General features: G+C 40.4%; 3 protein-coding genes across 15 annotated transcripts in view; all 3 read left to right on the top strand.

Moving 5' to 3' along the window:
* Positions 1–237: 237 nt before the first annotated feature.
* pus1 (pseudouridine synthase 1) lies at positions 238–2671 on the top strand. Its single transcript, XM_034896013.1, has 6 exons — positions 238–301; positions 501–721; positions 820–957; positions 1462–1564; positions 1651–2357; positions 2470–2671. The coding sequence occupies exons 1-6, from the start codon at positions 238–240 to the stop codon at positions 2500–2502; spliced, it is 1266 nt and encodes a 421-aa protein (XP_034751904.1). The 3' UTR covers positions 2503–2671.
* A 1092-nt stretch (positions 2672–3763) lies between these two features.
* noc4l (nucleolar complex associated 4 homolog) lies at positions 3764–9095 on the top strand. The gene is made up of 15 exons (XM_034896011.1): positions 3764–3945; positions 4102–4222; positions 4523–4629; positions 5673–5780; positions 5959–6108; positions 6222–6324; positions 6441–6475; positions 6564–6614; positions 6730–6841; positions 7011–7071; positions 7202–7312; positions 7618–7781; positions 7958–8040; positions 8524–8637; positions 8770–9095. The coding sequence occupies exons 1-15, from the start codon at positions 3793–3795 to the stop codon at positions 8887–8889; spliced, it is 1593 nt and encodes a 530-aa protein (XP_034751902.1). The 5' UTR covers positions 3764–3792; the 3' UTR covers positions 8890–9095.
* Positions 9096–10039: 944 nt separating this feature from the next.
* si:ch73-287m6.1 (RIMS-binding protein 2) overlaps positions 10040–21814 on the top strand; it is a 62180-nt gene continuing 50405 nt past the window's right edge. For 4 of the 13 annotated variants that reach the window (XM_034895980.1, XM_034895983.1, XM_034895975.1 and 1 more), the window contains exons 1-3: positions 11583–11736; positions 12136–12279; positions 19449–19592. In XM_034895980.1, coding sequence (XP_034751871.1) covers positions 12142–12279; positions 19449–19592 — 282 coding nt within the window. In that variant the 5' untranslated portion in view covers positions 11583–11736; positions 12136–12141. Of the gene's footprint in view, positions 10198–10626; positions 10957–11582; positions 11737–12135; positions 12280–13967; positions 13995–14380; positions 14717–19448; positions 19593–21814 lie in introns of those variants that run through there. The other 9 variants (XM_034895979.1, XM_034895991.1, XM_034895987.1 and 6 more) reach the window with 6 other exon arrangements.

The following is a 21814-nucleotide window of genomic DNA, read 5'->3' as shown; positions in this document are numbered from 1 at the left end:
CATGTGTGCATGTTGCATCTACAACGGACTGTTAGATACAGCTACAGTTTGCACTTTATATATAAATATTTTTAAGTAGAGACATTCAAAGTCTGACTTATGTTGTTCGAAGACTGTGTATTTCCTCCACCGATGTTAGTTATATTAGAATAATCTGCTCCGCACCGCGTTAGCTTCCGTGTTCTTAGTTCAGCTGATGTGTTTGAGTCCTTTAGCTGCATGATGACTTAGCGTGACATGTTTAAAATCCGACCATTGTTGAGTGCCTTAGTTAATCACAAAGTGACGTTGGAGAGAAACGGTAAGGAAACCAAGAGGATATGACTGTAAGCTGTATACAAGTGTCTGTTCACACCCTGTCGTTCTTTGTGTTATGTGTGTGCAAATAGGCTTACACTTACAGTGCATGCCATGCTGTACTACTCAATGCTCATTTAACACAAAGGTGGCAGTATAACAGGGCATCATCATCATCATCATCATCCACCTCCTCTTTACAGGTGGCCTTTGTCAATTATTTTGCATGATGAGTGAAGAATCCAGAGATGAAGAGACGGCCAAGCTGCTGAAAAGAGCCAATGAGGAAAATGATGCTGAGAAAGTTAAGGATACAAAAAAACTAAAAGTGGAAGTGGAAACCACTGAAGATGATAAGAAATACCCCAAAAAGAAAGTGGTCCTCCTCTTGGCATACTCTGGAAAGGGATACTATGGCATGCAGGTACATACTGAAGATGTTTTTTTTTTGTCTCTCATTTCCAAGCACTTTCAGAGCTCCAAGTCTTACTAAATTTAAATGCATATAAATGTTTATTTCAGAGAAATCCAGGAACCTCGCAGTTTAGGACCATTGAGGATGATCTGGTCACTGCACTTATTAAATCGGGTTGCATTCCAGAAAACCATGGCAACGACATGAAGAAGATGTCTTTTCAAAGATGTGCCAGGACAGATAAGGTATGTGTTTGTACATATAATAATAAATTGAATTTGCATAGCACTTTTCCCAAGCTCAAAGTCGCTTTACAGAGTAGAAACAGTGGATAAATATCTACACAAAAAAAAAACTAAGGATAGGCAGAACAGAAGAGATTGGTCTTCAGGCGGGACTTAAAAAATGGTGAGGGACTCAGAGATGCGGATCTCATGGGGGAGGGAGTTCCAGAACCTGGGAGCTGCCCTGGAAAAGGCTCTGTCCCCAAAACATATATCTGCATATATCCCAGCAGGAGTTAATTTCATAGCACTAGGCCAATAAGGGGATTTTGAAAAAGAATCAAATAACCACTGTATTGTGCTGCCCAACCGGTGTTGCCTGTGTTGTCAGTGTCAATGCGCAACAAGTGTCGTGGGTGGTGTTACCATGTTTTAACAAGCCATGTATAAGTTTGTTTGAATCAGTATTGCTGGTATAGCATTCTGACAAACTGTGCTGGTGTTTTTTTATTTGAATATGTTCAGGGCGTGTCTGCAGCTGGCCAAGTGGTGTCTCTAAAGCTACGGTTAATTGAAGACATCGTTGAAAAAATCAATGAGCATCTGCCATCACAGATCCGAGTGCTCGGTGAGACATTGGTTCTCATAATTCAGTTTTATTGATTGCCGCTGAGAAGATGGGTTTTAACATTTAGCAATTTTTATTACCAACAGGTCTTAAACGGGTGACCCAAGGCTTCAATTCCAAAAACAACTGTGATGCCCGTACATACGCCTATATGCTTCCAACTGTGGCCTTTTCCCCAAAAGACTATGATACTGGCAATATAGCCGCGTTTCGCCTCGAGCCAGAGACACTTCAGAGGGTGAACCGTCTGTTTGCGCTCTACAAAGGCACCCATAACTTCCACAACTTCACCTCTCAGAAGGCTCCAAGTGACCCAAGTGCTCGCCGCTATATCACAGAGATGTCTTGTGGAGAACCTTTTATCAACAGCAACACTCAGTTTGCAGTGATCACTGTACGGGGCCAGAGCTTTATGTTGCACCAAATCCGGAAGATGATCGGCCTGGTGATTGCGGTGATAAAGGGCTACGCGAAGGAAGACGTGATGGAGCGGAGCTGGGGACAGGAGAAAGTGGATGTGCCCAAAGCTCCAGGACTGGGGCTGGTCCTGGAGAGGGTTCACTTTGACCGGTATAACAAACGATTCGGAGGTGACGGGCTGCATGAGCGGCTGGATTGGGAATGTGAGGAGGAGGCAATAAAGGCCTTCAAGGAGGCTTACATCTACCCCACCATTGTGGAGACAGAGTGTCAGGAGGGCTCCATGGTCAGCTGGATGTCCACACTTCCTATCCATGACTTTGAAGCTTCAGCCACAGCCACTGACACGCAAGACAATAAAGACCAGAAACAGGTATCTGGAAGCCACAATAGACTAACAATATTTATTTAGAACCCTGATGTTTGACATGAACAATCCAATTTGTTATGTATTCTTAATCACTGTTGCTCTTCTTTTCCCCCAGGACAATGCAGATGTAGGAAATGACTCTGATTAGGTCCCCCTGCCTGCTGTAAGAAGACGTTTTCTCACCAAAACTTTTTCTCTTTATTAAATATTTTAGTATATCTTCCAAGTTGGACTTTTTTTTTTTAGTGGTATTCAAATCGGCTTTACAAATGTTATTAAACAAACGTGACAATAAAGCCTCTCTGTTCTTTATTGTACCCTGATGGTTCCTTGTAACAACTGCAGATGCCCTGCACCAACCTGTGTCTCAGCCCCGCTAGTGCTGATTGTTAAGCTGTTGACTCTTTGTCTTGTAAGCAGACTCTTTATGGATAGTTTTGGGTTTTTTGCAATGCAATATCCACATGAATATCGTAAAACTTACTGGTTGCTGTCCATACTGGCTGTGAAGCAAATACATGACACCACAACTCCACTACAAGATTCGGGACAAAATCACGGTTCTATGCAAGAATTCATTTTAAAGTTCAGCTGAAGCTGACTGATCAAGTGTCTATCTTTTGTAAAATCTAAGTGATCAGATAATTTTCAGGCATCATTTTTATTCTGCCTTTTTTGTTTAAAATGTTTATTAAAGAGCACAATCTTTCTGCCCAGTGTCTTCAAATCTGTTTAGCCAGTGAATGGTCGTTGTTTAAACTATATTTGTGTTTTGAAGATCCTTTACAAATCCTCTGACGCAAACATTAGAACATGCAGCTAATTAAAAAAAAAAAAAATGAAAATGAAAATGGAATGAGAAACTTTAAGTAATGCTTTTATTTCCATTCCATTTTGTACTGGCATGAAGCACACTTGGAAAGTTAACACAGGACTTTAGCTTTTATGTCATAGTTGCAGTAGTGAAGATGCAGTGCACACGAAACAGAATACATATTATCATATAGTTATTTATTACAGTTGAGAGAAACTGGAACTGTAAATATTTTTGATAAAATGTTTTAAACTGTTCTCTTGCAGTGATTAGGTGGTGCAACCTAAGCCAGAACTTCACCCTCCAGTCGCTAAGAGGCGACACAACAATTGAGTGTTTGGGAGCAGTGTTGCATTCACTGTCTTGTGGACATTCAGTAAACCCAAACTCTCACCTCAACAACAATTGTACACATTTGCCATGGATGTATAATGACACTTTCACGGCTTTGAAAAATAACAATAAATAAAAAAGTATGAAATGTGAAGCCGCATACGTTAAAATTAAATTAACTATTTCCATTTTATTTTTTTTACAAACTGATTTCTAAAATCTTCCACGATGTTTGAACTGAAATGTTTTTTGTATTCCTCAAATGACGCATGAACGTAGCATCACTCAGTCATGGCGCCGGCCAAAAAACGCAACGTGAGTTCGGCAAAAACAATTGAACAAAGTATAAAAACAGCCAAAATTGACCTAAATACCAAAGTAGAGAGGATACTTGAAAGTAGAAAAAATGCCAACGACGTTTTTGATATCCTCGAGTTCCTTCAGGTAAATATATGCAACTAACGCCTGAGCACCCTAACTGAACAACGTTGCATGCTTGTTAGCTAACGTTAGCTTTGTTGACACCAAGCAGGATGTCACTTATCTAGTTTATTAAAGCAATACTCCTCTTATGTTTGTACTCTCCTTGTCCTTTTGCAGTCAGCAAAAGAGAAGGATGTTATCAATGCTGTCAATGCATGCAGCAAATTGTTCTGCACCTTGTTGGAGAAGAAAGAGCTGTTTTTGGGGAAACTGCCCGGAGAGGAGGAGGCTCTGAGTGGTGAGTAGCTACAGGCTGATAATGCATTATGCAGCAATTAACCCAAGTTATGAGGTGGATGTTAACAAGTCTCACACCAGCATCACTGCTGTACCTACTGCTCATGAGGTTTGTGGGATATTGAATAAAACGTGGATTGAAAATGACATTCAAGTATTATACATTTAATAAATATTTCAGCAGCCATGATTTTCTAACTTTTTCCCTCCTCTGGGTTTGACTTTGTTGTACAGCAGACTAGAACATGGTTGCGAATCATACCATCATTTTGTGTGTCTGTCTGTATCTTTTCTGGTTCAGGAGGGTATAGTGCTGAAGAGAAGTACCGTGTGTTCATGCGACATCGTTATAACAGCTGTGTGGAGATGCTGCTGGAGCACTTGAGCCATGAACTTCATGGAGTCAAGGTGAGTTGGCTGAACGCCATCCATCCATCTTGCAGCTCCAGCAGGGAACCCCAAACATCCCGTTCTTGAGCCTTGTTAACCAGCTCCGACTGGAGGATCTCGAGGTGTTCCCAGGCCAGGTTGGAGATATAATCCCTCCACCTAGTCCTGGGTCTTCCCCGAGGCCTCCTCCCAGCTGGACGTACCTGGAACACTTCCCTAGGGAGGCGCCCAGGAGGCATCTTTACTAGAAGCCTGAACCACCTCAACTGGCTCCTTTCAACGCGAAGGAACAGCTGCTCTACTCCGAGCTCCTCACAGAGGACTGTGCTTCTCACCCTATCTCTAAGGGAGACGCCAGCCACCCTGCTGGGGGAACCCATTTTGGCCCCCTGTACCCTAGTAGATGACTAAAAGCCTACTTTACACACCCTCGACGAAGAGCTATGCTGCTCTTAATGTAAAATGTGGTTGAGCAAATACTGTAGTATGAAGTTATGCTTTGTGTTAATTTCTTTAGTCGCACATTTACTAAAGACTAACACAAAGGAGAAGGGTCACATCAAAGTGAGTTTGTATGACGAGACCTGTGCAGGAAGCTTTGTTCCTTCAGTCCGATTGGTTCTTTTACAATTCTTCCTCTCTAAGACGGTATAGGGGTATAGTGTGAATGGGGTTTTCACTTTAAAAAAAAAGGGACAGTTATTACTGCCAATATCCTGGAGTCAACATTTTTTTTGATAATAACATCTCTTCCTGTTAAATTCACTATTGTCTATAAGCTTTTTTTATTATTAGTGCTGAAAGCTATGAAAATAATCATAGATGATGTTAAGAGAATGCAGTATTATGTAGCAAATCATTGGCTTTTATCTTGTGTAGTGTCATTGCACAATCATGTCCACCAGTGCATCGTCATTTACTAATCTTTCTGATGTCTACATTTAAAAGCAAAACAAAAAAAACTGTAATTATCCATCACGCTGCGCTTGGGGACCTGAGAAAGAAAACCAAATTGTCTGTTTAAAAAAAAAAAAAAAAAAGTAATAACTGTCTGAATACAGGAGAGTGCCCTGTGCTGCCTGATGAAGTTTGCTGCAGGAGAAGGACAGCATCCCCTCGAGGACTTGGACTGGAGTGAACACTACAGCTTCCCAAGAGAACTCATCCAGGTAAGACTTTGTGTCGCGTAAACCTGCTTGGAAAAAATATCCTTTTATCTGTTCTTTTGTGTGACTTCGAGAAGTTCCCCATGTTTTTAGCCAAGATAAGAAATGGACTGTTTTATGGTTGTGATTTTGTCATTGATGGCACATGCACCTTTTGATATTTCTATTATTTCATGATCAGGCAGTGGTGAAAAGACTGCTGTCCCAAACTACAGACAACTCCCTGATGATCTCCAGATTCCAGGAGTTCCTTGAGATGGAGGATGTACGCTATTATGTCATGAGCTCTATCCGGGAGAATGTAGGCAAAGTCATGGAGAAAAACAAAGAGGTAAGAGAACTCTGTTCAATGCTAGGCTAATCTGCTGTAGTTGTGCTTGTTAATTTCTTTAGGTCATATAACTTGGTTTGCTGAATCCTCTTGGCTTGTCTTGTTCTTATCAGGCATTGGTTCCCATATATCAGAACAATGTGTTCACCCTCATGTCCAACATCAGTGTACCAAGCCAGGAGTCGGAACTCACCAATTTTATGGTCCAACAGGAAGGTGAGACCTGCTTTTTGAACTGTGGGGAGAAAAGCCTATTTTGTTAGTTTAGTACATAAATGTTTTTTATTTTTTGTATTATACACAAATCATTAAACTGATGTATTTTCCCCTAGCCAAGCACGATGACTGGAAAGTTGCTAAACTGAATGTAAGTAAAATATTTTTAATCAGACATTCCCATTTCTTAACTTGAAATATTTCTGAAATACGATTTTAAATGTTGTATTCCATTACAGGAGCACAAGCGTGTCTTTGAGAGGATGTGGCTGGGCTTTCTCAAGTATAAGGTGTTATAAAAACTCTTGACTGCACTATTATGCCTAAATGCTTTTATTTATTTTTTTATATCAAAATGTATTCCACACATATTTGACACTGTGCCATCTCATTCCTTTGTTGTAGTTGCCAAGCAACATGTATAAAAAGATCTTGGTGATCCTCCATGACTCCATTTTGCCCCACATGAGTAAACCCACACTGATGATTGACTTCTTGACTGCTGCCTATGAAGTTGGTGAGTTGGCTTAGAAGTGACAATACTCCCAACAACTTAATGTGAGCTGACGATAACTAATTTAAAATAACCATGGTGGCATTTCCGCATCTGGTCTCTAGGATGCATTATTTCTATAGGGGATGTTGGTAATCACGATATGGTATTTTGTCATGTTTTTGTTGAACAGGTGGGGCTATCAGCCTGCTCGCCCTCAATGGCCTTTTTGTCCTCATACATCAACACAACCTGTAAGTATTACAAGAAAAAATCATTCATTTGGCCACTTTTAGTAGTCCCGTTATTTACAGTAAAATTTTTCCGAATTGCATAAATGCTGACCATATGTTTGTGTGTGTGTCTGTGTGTTTGTTTTTACAGAGATTACCCAGATTTCTACAAGAAATTGTATAATCTGCTTGAGCCTTCTGTTTTCCATGTGAAGTACAGAGCCCGCTTTTTCCACCTAGCTAACCTCTTTCTTAGCTCCAGGTAAGATCCTTCATGCTTCACTAAAGTGTTCTTTCCCTCACTTTATCCACATTGTCTGCATCTGTCCTCTTGGAGCACTGGACAGGTGTGCAGATGTAGTTAATACTATTTCCAGTTGACCTGCATTGCCTGAGTTACAGGTTACATTTCCCTACTGCTTAGCTAATGCAAGCTGACTGTATCTGGGATATTTAAACTGGTAACCTGATCATTTCCTTCCCACCACTCAGGATAATGACATATCTCAAAAAGGATATATGTATTAGTACCATACATGCTCTATATGCTTTTGTGCATTCCTCCAGTCACTTGCCAGTGTATCTGGTGGCTGCATTTGCCAAACGCCTGGCTCGTTTGGCTCTCACAGCACCGCCTACAGCCCTCCTCATAGTGCTGCCCTTCATCTACAACCTGATTCGTCGCCACCCATCCTGCAGAGTCCTCATTCACAAGCCCAGCACAGAAGATGGTGAGCGTCAGTCACTCTCCTAGTTTAAAGTTCTAAGCCTGGGTTTTAGATTCCCAGTCTGAATCATCATATTTAATAAGCTTGTAATTATTTTACTGTGATGTACAATCTTCTTCTAAAATCCAGGGAAACATTTTAGTACATATGTTGATGTGTGTTCTTATTCATAATGACAGAGCATTTGGAGGACCCATATCTAATGGATGAAGAGGATCCTGCTCAGTGCCGTGCCTTAGAGAGCAGCTTGTGGGAGATTAAGGTGTGTAAAGCAGCATGTGATGGTTTTGGATTCACAAATGAATCATCCATAACACTGAGTACAACTGAGCTTTGCCTTGTCTATTGGCGCGTGTCTAACTGCCGTGACCTAAACCAACACACACACACACACACACACACACACACACAAACACACACGTCGAAGGTGTGTTGTATTTGAAAAAAACACAACTGGCTAAACTATTTTTAAAATGGCGGGTTTGTTCAGGACACGCCCGTCTGCCACCAGCAATGATGACGCAGCGATTAGTGATGATTCTCTCCAACCAATAAGCTCGCTTGGAACCTCGATGGAAGGGATACTAAAAAAAAAAAAAAAAGTACCTGTTGGCTGGTACCAGAAACTTTTTTTGTAATGGAAAACCAAAAAAGGCTAGTAGAATCAAGGCGAGCAGTTGACATGTAATGGAAAAACATACTTTATCAAATGAAAGTTTAAATTATTATTTTTTCCTTCCTTTAGACACTGCAGAAGCATTACCATCCAGATGTGGCCAAAACTGCAATGTCGATCAACACACCTTTGTCAGAAAAAGAGGATGACATCAGCGAGGTGCTGGAGATAACAACATATGAGGTTTGACACATCCAAACATAGAATTACACGATGTTGTCTTTGAGTGCATAGAAACTAAATGGAAGTTAACTCTAATAATACTAAAAGTCTTCTGAGTAGACTGAGTAATGTGTCCCTTGTTCTGATCCCCAGTTGATGGAGAGAGACCTGAAGCAGTCTCAGACCAAGAGTGTCCCACTGGAGTTTGAAACTGCCACACAGTTACTAAAAGGAGGGGCTAATGTGTTAGGACAACACTTCTGTCTGGATTAAGACAAGACATTCACAGCGTGTAATGCATTTCTATGACCAGTTCATCTGTCATCTGGTGAATGTTTACAGCTGTTTGGCCTGAACACGAAGTGTGTCCAGACCACTCTGAGACTAGCTGAAGCAGCAGCAACAAGAAAAACAAATGTATTTGATCTTAAGTAATGTTTTTCTCCATGGAAATTGAGGTGTAACTTTTGTACATTAAAAAAAACGTTTTCCATAGCGCATAGTGAATAAATCTGTTTCTATTGGGCTCATTTTTGGGGGTTTTAAGTGAAAATGGTTACACATTAATGCGATTTAGCTGAAGGTCTTACTCCCATTTTAATTATTGTACAAGTTTGAGTACTGTACAAACTGTTTGCTTAATAAATGATCAAAAGTTACAGGGTGTCCCATGCTGCACACATGATAAAAATCCTTGAGGAAAATTTGATGTTGAGCGATACACATTTCTTTAAGTTGACACAGACCTACCATCAAACTTTGCAGCTCTACAGTCCTAAGTAGACTGTTTAGGATTGTTTAATGGCATTTTTATGGTTGCTTTGGTCTCACTTTAGCAGACATTTCCAGCTAAAAAACCTGCTAAACCGTGCTCACCTACAGAAGCACAGCAGTTGAAGAGACCGGTTTAAAAAGGAGAAGACGTCTTGGATTTCAAGGTCTTTCTGTCTGCTTAATGTTTAAAATATGCAATATTTTGCTAACCGGTTAGCTTAACAACGTATAACGTTAGACTTAAAAGTTGTTACGCTAATCAGGCAAAGTGGCAACACCTGTGTGGGTGGACCATTTCGCTCCTGTATGCGTGTGCGCGCGCATGTGCTGTGGGGTTTAGGATCTGGAGAGTTGTGACACCCCCATGAGGTCAGGTTTCTGCTCAAATGTGCGTACAGGTGAGAGAAGTTATCCTTAAATGTTCTTTCCGCCTTCAGTCCTTGTTCCTTTCCCTGTGTGCCATATGGTCACACAACATGCAGCCTTGGGTACAAGTACGTCATGAGAGAAAATTCTGAATCGTAACGGACTCCAGAGCATATCATCCGGGTTGTCTAAAACAAGCAAAGTCACAAATGGACACGCTAACACGCAGAACCCAAAAGAAGCCATTCTTAAACGGATACACAGCATCCCTGCAGGTTTGGAGTGTCTGCGTATTTCATTTAGTTTTCAAGGCTTATCGTTATTAAGGATTAAGCAGACACATGGCACTAGACACTGCCAAAACTGGAAAGGTGAGAAGCCAGCAGAACAGAAGATCAATGTGAAGAGGATGAGGGAAATAGACGAGCATCACTTTGGAGGGTGAACAGTCTTTCAAAGTTCCAAGGGACGATATACAGTATTTTACCCTAAACATATTTTTAGGATGTTTATGAAAATGAACTGTCTTTCATGTGCAACATTATATCTTTTAGATATACTTTTATTTTTATGGAAATGCAAATTCCAGTAAGTGTTTCTACCAAACTCCTCGACCACAGACAAAGTGCATGCATTGTAAGCTTCAGGTACAGTTTGAAGCACTGCTCCTGCTTTTTATGAAAATATGTTGTAATAAGAACTTTTTTAGTTTAAAATGATGCAGCGCAGCCCCATAACTGAACTCTACTCCCCATTACATCTAAAGTGATTGATTGTTTAATTGGGTGTGACTAGGGCTCAAGTAGGATATTAGTGCAACATAAAAAATTGCTCCAAATCAAGCTGATTACTGTTGTCTCAATAGTTATACTGTCTTCTTCAGAGAGAAATTACCTACTAAAAAAAGCAGTGTTATCATGAAATCAATCATGTAATGGGCTGATAGAATCATTAATAGGTAGATTGCTAATGAAAAACACCATTCAGGCCTGGATAATGACGCACCCATGCACGCACAGCACCCGCCTCTTACCTTGGTAAATCTGTGAGAGAGATGCTTACCGCTGCAGGTTCATTGGCAGGATGGGACATTTCTGCATAAATCTACAGGACTCTTGAGCTTCATGTGTTGTTGTTGTTGTTGTTGTTTAGTCTGTCTTTCTCCTCCAGTCCCAGGTGAGGAAATAGAAGCTGTCCAAGGTGAGTCAGCAGCACGACGCAGCAGATTGAGCAGTTAGCTGATGCTCTAAGAGAGACAGGGGAAGAGGGAGCTGATTAGTTTGACAATTTTCTTCCCGTTACCTCATGAGAAAAAGCAAGTATGAAAACAAATCATTCATATTCATTTACCCGTTAGTTGATGACACTTTGTTGTTGATAGTTTAAAAAACAATACTTTTTAAGTATAACTATTTTAATTTTTCAGATGTGATCTTGTTGTGCAGTTTTTGTTTATTACAAAAGAAATGCATTAGTCTAAAAGTCTGAACACAGATGACTGGAATATGCTGTGTGATGGTGCAGCTGAAGAGTGATATGTCAAATCTCCTGAGGTACAAGCAGAATTAACCTTCTTAACCTTCCTTGTTTGACTGTATTGTAGTTACTGTGTATTAATGTGTGTGTTTTGCACAAAGGTACAAAACAGGACAACATAAATGGGGATTTAGCACTGACTGATAAAATCTGATGCCCCCCCTCCCCCCGTCATTGTGTTGCTGTGATACACTAATCCTCTCTTATGTAACTGAGTACAACTCTCTCTTTCTCTCTCTCTCGCTCACTGAACACGCACATGGAAACAAAGATGTACACACCAATCAGACCAGCCAGCACCTAAAAATGCATGTAGATGTATTGATGCGGGGGGGGGGGGCAGCAATGTTAAATTGGAAAGTGTTGCTGACAAGAATTGATTACATACGTACACTAACAAACTATTAATGTGATTTTAAGGACAAATGATGAAGAAATTGTACAGTAAAACATGAAACTCTTTGCTAGATTAGTATTCTTTTTTATGTGCTTATATTTTCTAAATGCAGTTGCACATTTTTGTTCGCTACATTGAAATAAATTAAATTGCACGTTGTTTTGGGTGGCAGTCTACCGAATAAAATTATTTGTCAGGAGGAAAAAATAAAAAAATAAAAATAACAAAACATGATAAAATGCAATGGTAGATATGCTGAATGGACAGTAACTACTTTAACATATCTGCTCCCAGTACATTTATATTGCACACATTCAGTTTTATGTTTTGGTTGTGTTTGTGTGCGTGTGGTACAATAATTGTATCATGTATGGAGGTGTGAGTAGACCGTGAGGTTTGCGGTGTGACTTTAGTCTGTGTAATCTCTGGTTGTGTGGGTTTTGCAGGTGATAATGCGGGATCACACGTCCGGTGCTAACGTGGAGGAGCGGCTGAGGCAGTCTCATATGGAGTTACAGCGGATCCAGAGACAGCTGGCCATGATCGCTGCCAAAAACCTACACCATCACCACCTGCACACCAAGGGCAAGGTACTGTGGTACTAAACACAGTTGGCCTGTGTTTCTACTACTACTACTACTACGTAATAAGACTACTGTGAACAAGCTTTATGAGGGGGAAATTTGCTCTTGACCACTTATCTTGTCTGTAAGAGTTTATATACCTAGTAGTCATGATTGAAGTCCACTTGAGAGGGGAGAATCTGGGGATAAAGCACCACATTTATGCTCTGTCCTTTAGAAAAAAGGAACATTTGCTTAACCTAATCTGACAGATCTTCATTACACATCAATATGACGTAATATTAGATGCTGATGTTTTTAGAGTTATCGACTTTCCTCCACTTGTGATGGAGTTGCTGATGCCGTTTGTTAACCACCTTACCCAATACACTCTTTACAACACAGTACTAGGTATATGCAATAGCAGTAATTGTGATGTGTAGTGTTTAAATTTAACAACTCATACTTTGACAAAATATTTAGCCCTGCATGTGTAAAAAAACCTTAAATTCTCATTTAATGGCCACCTAATTACAAGCGTTAAGAGAAAGGATTTAATGTTGTGAGAATTACACCTCATATTTTCATAGCGTGCTGTAACAAGTGCAACAAAAGTTTTTGTACTCTCTGGTTCTGAAAGCGGTTACTTAATCTCAATCCAGCTCCTCCTGTTTTACCATTTGTAAAGTGGATAGTTTTGTGATTTTGACTGCAAATCTGTTATTTTCAACAATCCTTAACCTTATCCAACCCTAACAAATGCACACCTGTCTGCTTTTGTGTTGTTAAATTTACCTAAAAACAAAGTGTATGGGAGCTTAATGGCAACTTGCATGCTGTGTCCTGATTCAGAATCGCTGCCTGACACGATAGTTTGTAATAGGGTCTCTATCTTTGACCGACAAAGACAGAAGCATTGCCATGGCTCACTGAGAACACTCAGGCCTCTTAGTCAAATATATAATAACTTTTTAGTGCAAATTTTCTAAATTATTTTGGGAGATGCAAATTTAACGATACATCCCCATTTTGTTTTTCTATTACAAAATGTAATTGGTAAACTTCCTGGAAAACACGTGGCACATGTTACCAGGTGCAAAGAAAGTGTTCAATATAACCATCCTAGGTGTTTGGATTTTTCTGCTATTGCTTTTATTTCATATGGCCAGGAGAGGAAAGCATACTTCTGAAAGCACATTTTTCAGTGTTAAAAATCCAACAAGTTGAGACAGAAGCCATGGCATGGTTCAAAAGCAGCACCTTATTTAAGTAGTTAAATGACACCTTGCCTTCAGCTATTTGCATATTTAAAGGGGTCGTTGCATATTTCTTCCCACTTCAGTTTCCTTCTGTTGCGGAACCCTGGTCTCGGAGGGGTTCATGTCATGGCCGACAACCAAAGAGAGTAATGCGTCTACATTGAGGATGGGAACAGACAGTGAGCAATGGTTGCTAGGCAACAGAGTGGAGCAGAGCGTACGTTCTGCTTTCTCTTCTCACTCACGCACACTTAGTCTTTTTCTTTCTGTCCTCTCCTCTGTCCTCCCCTCCTTCTCACTGTTAAACGGAGGATGCCCATTGAGAGAATACATTGAATGCCTGCTGCTGCTATAACCTCACTTAAAACCATCTCACTGATTCAATTCGAGGGATTTAGAGGAGGTGAAGAGAGCAAAGGGATGGTTATATCTGAGGTCTGTCGAGGAACATGACCGTGTAGATTTGATTTGATGCTAGAGGAGGTAAGTTCCAAGTACCAAGGGAAACACAAATGCCTGAAACATAGTGCGATATCATGTATATGTATAAATGTGGGCTGAAGTGATGTATGGTTTGTTTTTCCGTCAGCAAAACTGAAAACTACTATCTTCTGTCTATTTGAAAGTAAGATACAGAGGAGACAGGCATGCTTTACCAGGATCTGCTCTGCTTGGCAAATGTAAAAAGCTCATCTGTGATGTAATGATTTACACGTCACTGCTCCACAGATTGACACAGACCATTTAAATTAAAGCTGCTCCACATATCTATTTTTTTGTGTTATGTTTTTGTTCAGTTGAACGCAGCACGCACATGTCCGCGTGAGAGTGAGACAGGGAGTGGAGAAGAAGCGAGGGGGGATTTTTAAAGCGCGACTGGAGGAAAGAGTAGAGAGCATGAGAGGAAGCAATAACACATTAAGGGCTGGGACTCAGGGAGTGTGTGTGTAAGCTACTGTAGCTTCTTTTTGTCTGCTTTCCCTGTTAGGGTGAGACTTCCAGATTGTTACAGTGACATACATTCTAGGCACGCTATCAGGCAGCAGATCGGAAACGCTCATTGAAACTGCCCACACAGCCACTCATGCACCGGGATACACAAGCATTTAGGAGGACACGTCACCTCCGCCTTCACCGCCAGGGTGTGATGTGCTGGGAAGGGAAGAGAGTCACATTGGGACAAAAGGGTTACTACCGCCTTTAAGGTAGGGACAAAGTCATTACCTGTATCAGCAAAAAATATGTGTGTTTGCACAGCTGTCCTGGTCCCCTTTTTTCTTTTTCTTTTTAGACAGTTTGACACTGTTGATTTTCTTAAATCTCAAAACACACAAGTGATGGACTGATGCTGCTGTAGCTGCTGTGATTCTCAGAGATTTAGTGCAACACTTGATAACTTGTATTCCCTTAATGAAGAGCAGCGATTAAGTGTTTGTGAACAATAGTGGTTTTATCCTCATGAGTAGTTGACTCTAGATTTATAACCATCTGTCTATATCTCACTCCAGGGGAAACACATTTTTCTAACAACACTTGTGCTGGACAAGAGTAGCTTGATGGGCTTGAAAAGACAGATTTTTTCTACTTTGAAAATCTGTCAATGGCAGGTCAATACCTGTACATCCACGGCTGACTGCATCAGGTACAACCGATGCTAGTATTTATCTCACACACCAGATGGCGATATGGCAATCTATTTAAATAACCCCTAGTCAAAATATGATTACCTTGGGGTACCGTGGTGGGTCATTTGGCCCACCATTGTTGGCTCACCACAATGCCCTTGGTTTGAAGCCAGCCACCCCATGCTGCTTTCCCAATCTATTCTCCTGTGTTCCTCCACGATAAGTCATCCAACAAAGCTGAAATGCCATAAAATCCCATAAAACATGTATTTTTTTAATTGAACTATTGAATGAAAACACACAAAGCATTTCTCTGTGTCATTGTGAATTAAAATCTGTAGCTATTCGTTATTGCAGAAAGTGGAAGATAGCCAAACTGTGCACGGCATAAAGTACTAAAAAAGCCCCTATTACATAATTATATGCTGTAACCTCTTAATAGCTACCCACATTATCTGCTTTGCTTAACAAACCGTTACCCCAGCCTACAGTTGTTCTTCAGTTCTAAATGGGTAATCCATTCACAGTGTACCCATCATTGGTGCTGTTGGAACAATTCACAGTAATAAAGTTTCCGTATGTTAGTTTTTTTTCTAGCTAGTGAGAAATATGCTTCTACAGATGTAGCTTTTATAGGAAAAAATTGTTTTTGTAGGATTTTAGAAGTTGTTGTTTTTCCAGCAATGTGTCCATGAACATCTCATTGAATCTCGTACTGTAAAGTGTGCTGCCCCTGTGTACTAAAGTTAAACTCCAATTTTGTCCTCAGGTTTCTGCTCCGCCGACATCCCTTTGAGTCGTGCACTGACTTTGACCTTTTGTATTGTGATTGGTAAATAGAAAAATAGTTTCTCTATAGTTTGAGTACCATTAATCTGTTCCAGAGCCCAATCAACCACATGCAATTATTCCTTTCACCATTTTCTAATAGCAACATGTCAGGTTACCAAAGTGATAACCTGTTTTTTTTCAAGAGCACATTCCGGTATTCTGGTCTGAATGACCAATACATCACTTCTCCCATGAATGTGGACTAATATTTCACTCATAAATACGCTGACTGAATGTGTTAGTCTACATGTATCTGTTTGGAAAAACCAACTGTACTGGTTGGCAGGTCTATCTATCTCACTGTTCTTGGAAAGTCCACAATATTACACTGGTGGGTCTATCTTGTCTGCTTGGCAGGTTGGCTGTATTAGCAGGTGTATCTGGCTGTCTTTCTGTCTGCTTGGCAGTTCCATCATACTGGCTTTTGTAGCGTTGGCTGGCTGTGTTAACTGACATATTGCCTGCAACTTAGTTTTTTTTGTATTTATTTTGTGTGTGGAGGATGATAGTCTGGCTTGCATTCAGGGGAACTGGTTGTTATTTATGTGTGTGTGTGATTTCTTTTTTGTGCCTGACAGGATACCAAATGCTCTGCTAACATGCTTATTGATATATCAGAGTAATGTAAACTGATATTAGAAACCATCTGTTGGCAATTCAGGCGTTACTACAAGGAAAAAGTATTCAAAAGGGAACAACAAGCTGTTTTTTTTTCACCTCTTCTTTAATTCTCCAAGTGGAAAAGGGTAATTTCAATTTTAGAGAGAGAGCAGAGATAAAGAGAAAAGTGAACAGGCTTTAGGGTAATGCAGCACAGATTTATTGTGTTTCAGGTGGTAATGTTTTCCTTTTTATAGATGTGGTAATATTGGAGTGGCTGGGCTGGCTAAGTGTGCTTTTTCCGTAGGAAAATGGGAAGTCTACACCCTATTTGGGATTTCAGATTGTAGCTCTGCAAAATGTTTCTACTTCATACATTTATATTACTAAAAGTAGATATTGTGTAGTGGAACGTCTTATCAATTTTTTCGATTAACTCGTAGTAGAGAGTTCTTTCCTCTGATACACAACAGAGCAAAGGGCATCCTCGCATCCTTGGAGGGTGTTTAATTCAGGAGGCACAGGCACAGTTTACATGCACTTCTCCTAAATTAGTTTTCCCCTTACCTCAGCTAAACAGCTGCACAGCTTTCTCCACTATCTGCAGCCCGTCTGGTGGCCTCCAAGTTATTTAAAATTCGAAAAGCACAAGATAGACAGCAGAGCAGTTCTATTCCAAAACAAGACCATTGTGAACTCAAAAGTGCCATCAAATAGTGCAAATAGATGTCTGGCATGAAGGAAATCTAACTGAGCAATGCAAGACTATTCCCAGACCTCAAGAGAAGCTTCCGGCCTGCCTATTACAGATATGCAGTATATTTCCATGGAAGGTTCAAGCGTCAGAGTGAAAATTCACTTTCAAAGGCCATTCTAGCCCATCAAGAAAACTTCTGAGGAGGAAAACACTGACTGGCAAATCATGCTGAGGCTCAAAACCTGTTGCCGTAGCCGCTTCATTTTCAGGCCTGGTAATCCTTTTCCTGTGACTGACCCCACGGGATGGAACTATAGCCTGAGTATATCACTGTAAGCAAGAGTGACAGTAGCCCCATGTCCTTTTTCCTAACTTTTATTACTCAGGTGCCCCTTTTTGCCTTATTTCTAATTTTTATAATTCAATTTTATTTCTACTATAAAATCATAAGCAATTTCTCAAGACACATTACAGATAGAGTAGGTCTAGACCACACTCTATAATTGACAAAGACCGAACAATTCCAGTTATTCCCCCCAAGAGCAAGCATTTCGTGTGACAGTGGCGGGGAAAAACTCAATTTTAGGCAGAAACCTTGAGTGGTGAGGAATACTTCCTTCTAGAGAGAAACCTCAGACAGACCCAGGTAGGCAGTGTCTGACGGTGCCGGTTGGGGGTGTGATGAACAGTGGCAATTACAGTCACAACAAAGATAACCGAACTATGACTAGAAATAATAGTTGCAGTAGTTCATGGCATAGCAGGGCACTGCAGGGTGTAGCATGGCACTGAAGGGCGTAGCAGAACGTAGCAGGCCATAGCAGGGCACTGTAGGGTGTAGCACGGCCTAGCAGGGTGTGGACCAAGACCACGGCGACAACTGTAACCATGGTTTAGGTGCCACCCTAATCCAGAGAAAACTGTGGTGTGACAAAACATAAGGACTCCGGGGAATAAGCTCCCCAAAACTAAGTTAGTAACAAGCATTTCTGGGACATGAATGCAAACAGACAAAAGGAGAAATGAGCTTACTGTGTCAAAAGAAAGCCCCCCTGCAATCTAAAACTATAAGAGCATAATTAAGAGCTGTCCCAAGGCAAACCTGATCCATCTCTATAAAGGTTGGTAGCTCAATCTCACGACTATGAAGAGAAGCAGAGAAGAGAAGGGGTTGCGTGTCTTCAGCTATACACCCTCCCTCTCAGGTCCAGGCAAACACTGCAACTCCTCACTCCCTAACTATAAGCTTTATCAAAGAGGTGAGTTTTTGGATAACTCTTAAATGTCACGGTCTGCCTCCCAAACCGAGACTGGGAGCTGGTTCCACTGGAGAGGAGCCTGATAGCTGAAGGCTCTGGCTCCCATTCTACTTTTAGAGACTCAAGGAACCACAAGTAACTCTAGATTCTGGGAGCACAGTACTCTAGTGGGACAATAAGGCACTTTGAGCTATTTAAGATATGAAGGTGCCTGACCATTAAGAACTTTGTAGGTCAGGAGAAGGATTTAAAATTTCATCATGGATTTTACTGTAAGCAAATGCAGAAAAGCTAATATAACGACTAGTCAGTCAGTGTGTTGGTCAGCTTGACGAGCCACCACTTTGGACTGCAATATGTCGACACCTACTGGATGAAATGCCATGTGAGTTTTTACAGATATCAGGTTGTCGTAATAACAACGTATCCTTGGTAGTCCCTAAAGTTTTTCCATGAGGTGCACAATGTGGTTCACATGTACGAAATCTGGTACATACATTCATGCTTCCCAAATTCAAGATTTGTCATAACTTGAAAGCGTCCAATATTTTGGTTTATGACTTATTGCTTTCAAAACTAATGATATTCAGCTGTACTTTGAGTTTGATGCTAATTAACAAATAGCAATAGCATGCTGAAACGCTAACATTGTGGTACAGGGCAAACATTAACCTTAGCATCAGCACGTTAGCATTGTTATTATGAGCATGTTAGTATGCTGATGTTAGCATTTAGTTATCCAAGTCCAGAGCTGCTAGCAAGGCTGTCAACTCGTATCTGTAGATTTAGTTTAATAGTTGTTAGAATTTTACATGGTATAGTATGACAGCTAAAACTCATAATAATGATAATAAGTAATAATACTTTCTAATATTGGTTATTTTTTATTATTATTTTTCCTCTTCTTTTTTTCTCTCGCATGCAGACAAGACTTGAAGTTTCAACCCAGCAAACTTCAGCACAATCGGTCTACAATGTGAACCGCTTTCGATTGCTGGAGGAGAGAAACCGAGCTCTGAAGCTTGAGGTAGCCACGCTTCGCCAAGAGAAACAGCAGTACAGGAAACTGGTAAACTTTCCACTCACACCACATCACTTTTGTATTTTGTGTCTGAAACAAGACACACCCCATCTCTGTCGTTCTCAGCCATTCTACACTTTTCCCACTTATTATTTTAGATGATTTTGTTTTTTTTGCCTGCAAATGAGCTCAATATTTTAACTGGTAACTCCCATCTGGAATTGAATCTAATGAGATGTGATTATTGTGACACTTTACTGTATGTACATAGAGTGTCAGTGAGGCACTACACTCAAGTCCCTGTTGCATCTTTTATTCTTTAAGGATGCAGCTGTGTAATGTAGGGGACTTGCATGGCCTTGACTCATGCACATATACTCCCTCTGATTGGTCTTGGTCATGCAGAACTGTGTGACCTTTGTGAAATGTCTCCGATCTCTGACTGAATCTCTCGGAGCCCTTCAGGTTTGTGGTACCAGCAGGTTTATTCCTCATCTACATTTAAGACAAAGGACAATAATGTAGAATTGTCATGTCATGTGCATGCTCTCTCTGGAAAGACGGCATCATGTTAAAGTTAGCTGGCTAGAGAGATTTTCTCCTGAAAACACATAAACTTCATAAAAACATGGCAAAGTTAATCAAAGAAAACATAGTATTCACCCAATTAAATCTAGCTGAACATTGACGTTTATGACATGTGTCTTTTTGTTTGCACTTGCATGCATTTGTGTATTTAGTCCTTTGGAGGCCACCCCTAGGTGGTCTCGGATGGCAAGGTGTGTGAGCTGTTGTCTTGGCAACACTCCCATTTGCAGGAGTGTAGACAGACAGACAGAGAGGAACTGACACAACATAATGGCTGCTTCTGTTAAAAGCTTCAATGGCTTGAAATTAGTTTCAGTTAAATAGAGCAAAACCTGCTTGCTACAGTCTGCATTTACAAACAGTTTATTGACAATGTTTGTTGTTCAGTGTAGCTCTCAGGCTAAAAGTTTGTCACACACCACTCATTTGGTTTGTCGCCTTCCCTTCATTGATGTTATAGAAGGATACCTGAGTTTATATTTGGGATATGTATTGCCTCTATATAGAAGTAGATACAGTGGGGTTTGAAAGTTCGGGCACCCCAGGTAGAAATTTGTATTAATGTGCATAAAGAAGCTAAGAAAAGATGGAAAAATCTCCAAAAGGGCATCAAATGACAGATTAGACATTTGTATTATATGTCACAAAAGTTAGATTTTATTTCCATCTCAAACAAGAATTGAAAGACTCTTGACTGGCTACAAGAAGCGTTTCCAAGCTGTGATACTTGCCAAAGGGGGCAGTACGAGGTATTAACTCTGCAGGGTGCCCAAACTGTTGCAGACGCCATTTCTTTTAGTTTTCTGTTATTTTGAACGTTTAAATTATGAAAATAAAATCTAACTTTTTGTGACATATAATACAAATGTGTAATCTGTCATTTGATGCCTTTTGGAGATATTTCCATCTTTTCTTGGCTTCTTTATGCACATTTAATACAATTTTTTTGCCTGGGGTGCCCACATTTTCAAACCCCACTGTATATTACAAATGAAGAACTAAGCATAGACAAGATCCATCGTGTGTAAAGGAAGAACCACTGGGTAGCTTCTCCTTTCACTATATGAGCTGAGAAATCACTTTTTCAGCATTTTTCCCTATTTTATCTGAACATATTGACAAGTTTCTGTTCGAATATTACAATTTATGGCAAGCTGCCTAGTGGGACATTTTGTCAATCTTCACAGCCAAAACCATGTTTGTCACCTCAGCTAACATGCAGTCGTCAGCAACACTACTCAATAATGTTATATAATTGTGTGTGCGTGCGTGCGTGCGTGCATGCAGTCCAGCTGGGGGCCTGCTGGCAGTCTATTTGCTGTCACTGCTGACAGCTACACTATCACAGACTGCATCATGGTCATTCATGCAAAGACAGACTCAGCTATGGATCAGTTATGCTAACAGAAGCTCAGTCATGAGAGTGGATTTGCTCATGCAGATATACCTTGGGCTTACACATAGTGAGGGCATGGACAGAATAAAAAAGGATGGCGCGGTCATGTAAGGCTTGTTTCATGTGGATGCGCTAACAGTTTTGTTGTCATTACTTAGCATTCCTAATAGAGGAGACAGAAACTACGCATTTAAAGCTTGAATGCTAAAATAATTTTCCATTCAGTTTTTTAGGTGAAGGAAAGTATGGCAAACCAAATTATCTTTATTTATCAACAGATTTTGAT

The sequence above is a fragment of the Etheostoma cragini genome, chromosome 16, assembly GCF_013103735.1.
Source record: "Etheostoma cragini isolate CJK2018 chromosome 16, CSU_Ecrag_1.0, whole genome shotgun sequence".
Classification (NCBI taxonomy): Eukaryota; Metazoa; Chordata; class Actinopteri; order Perciformes; family Percidae; genus Etheostoma; species Etheostoma cragini.
Note: the sequence above shows the minus strand (reverse complement) of the source record. Positions and strands in the feature narration are given on the sequence as shown.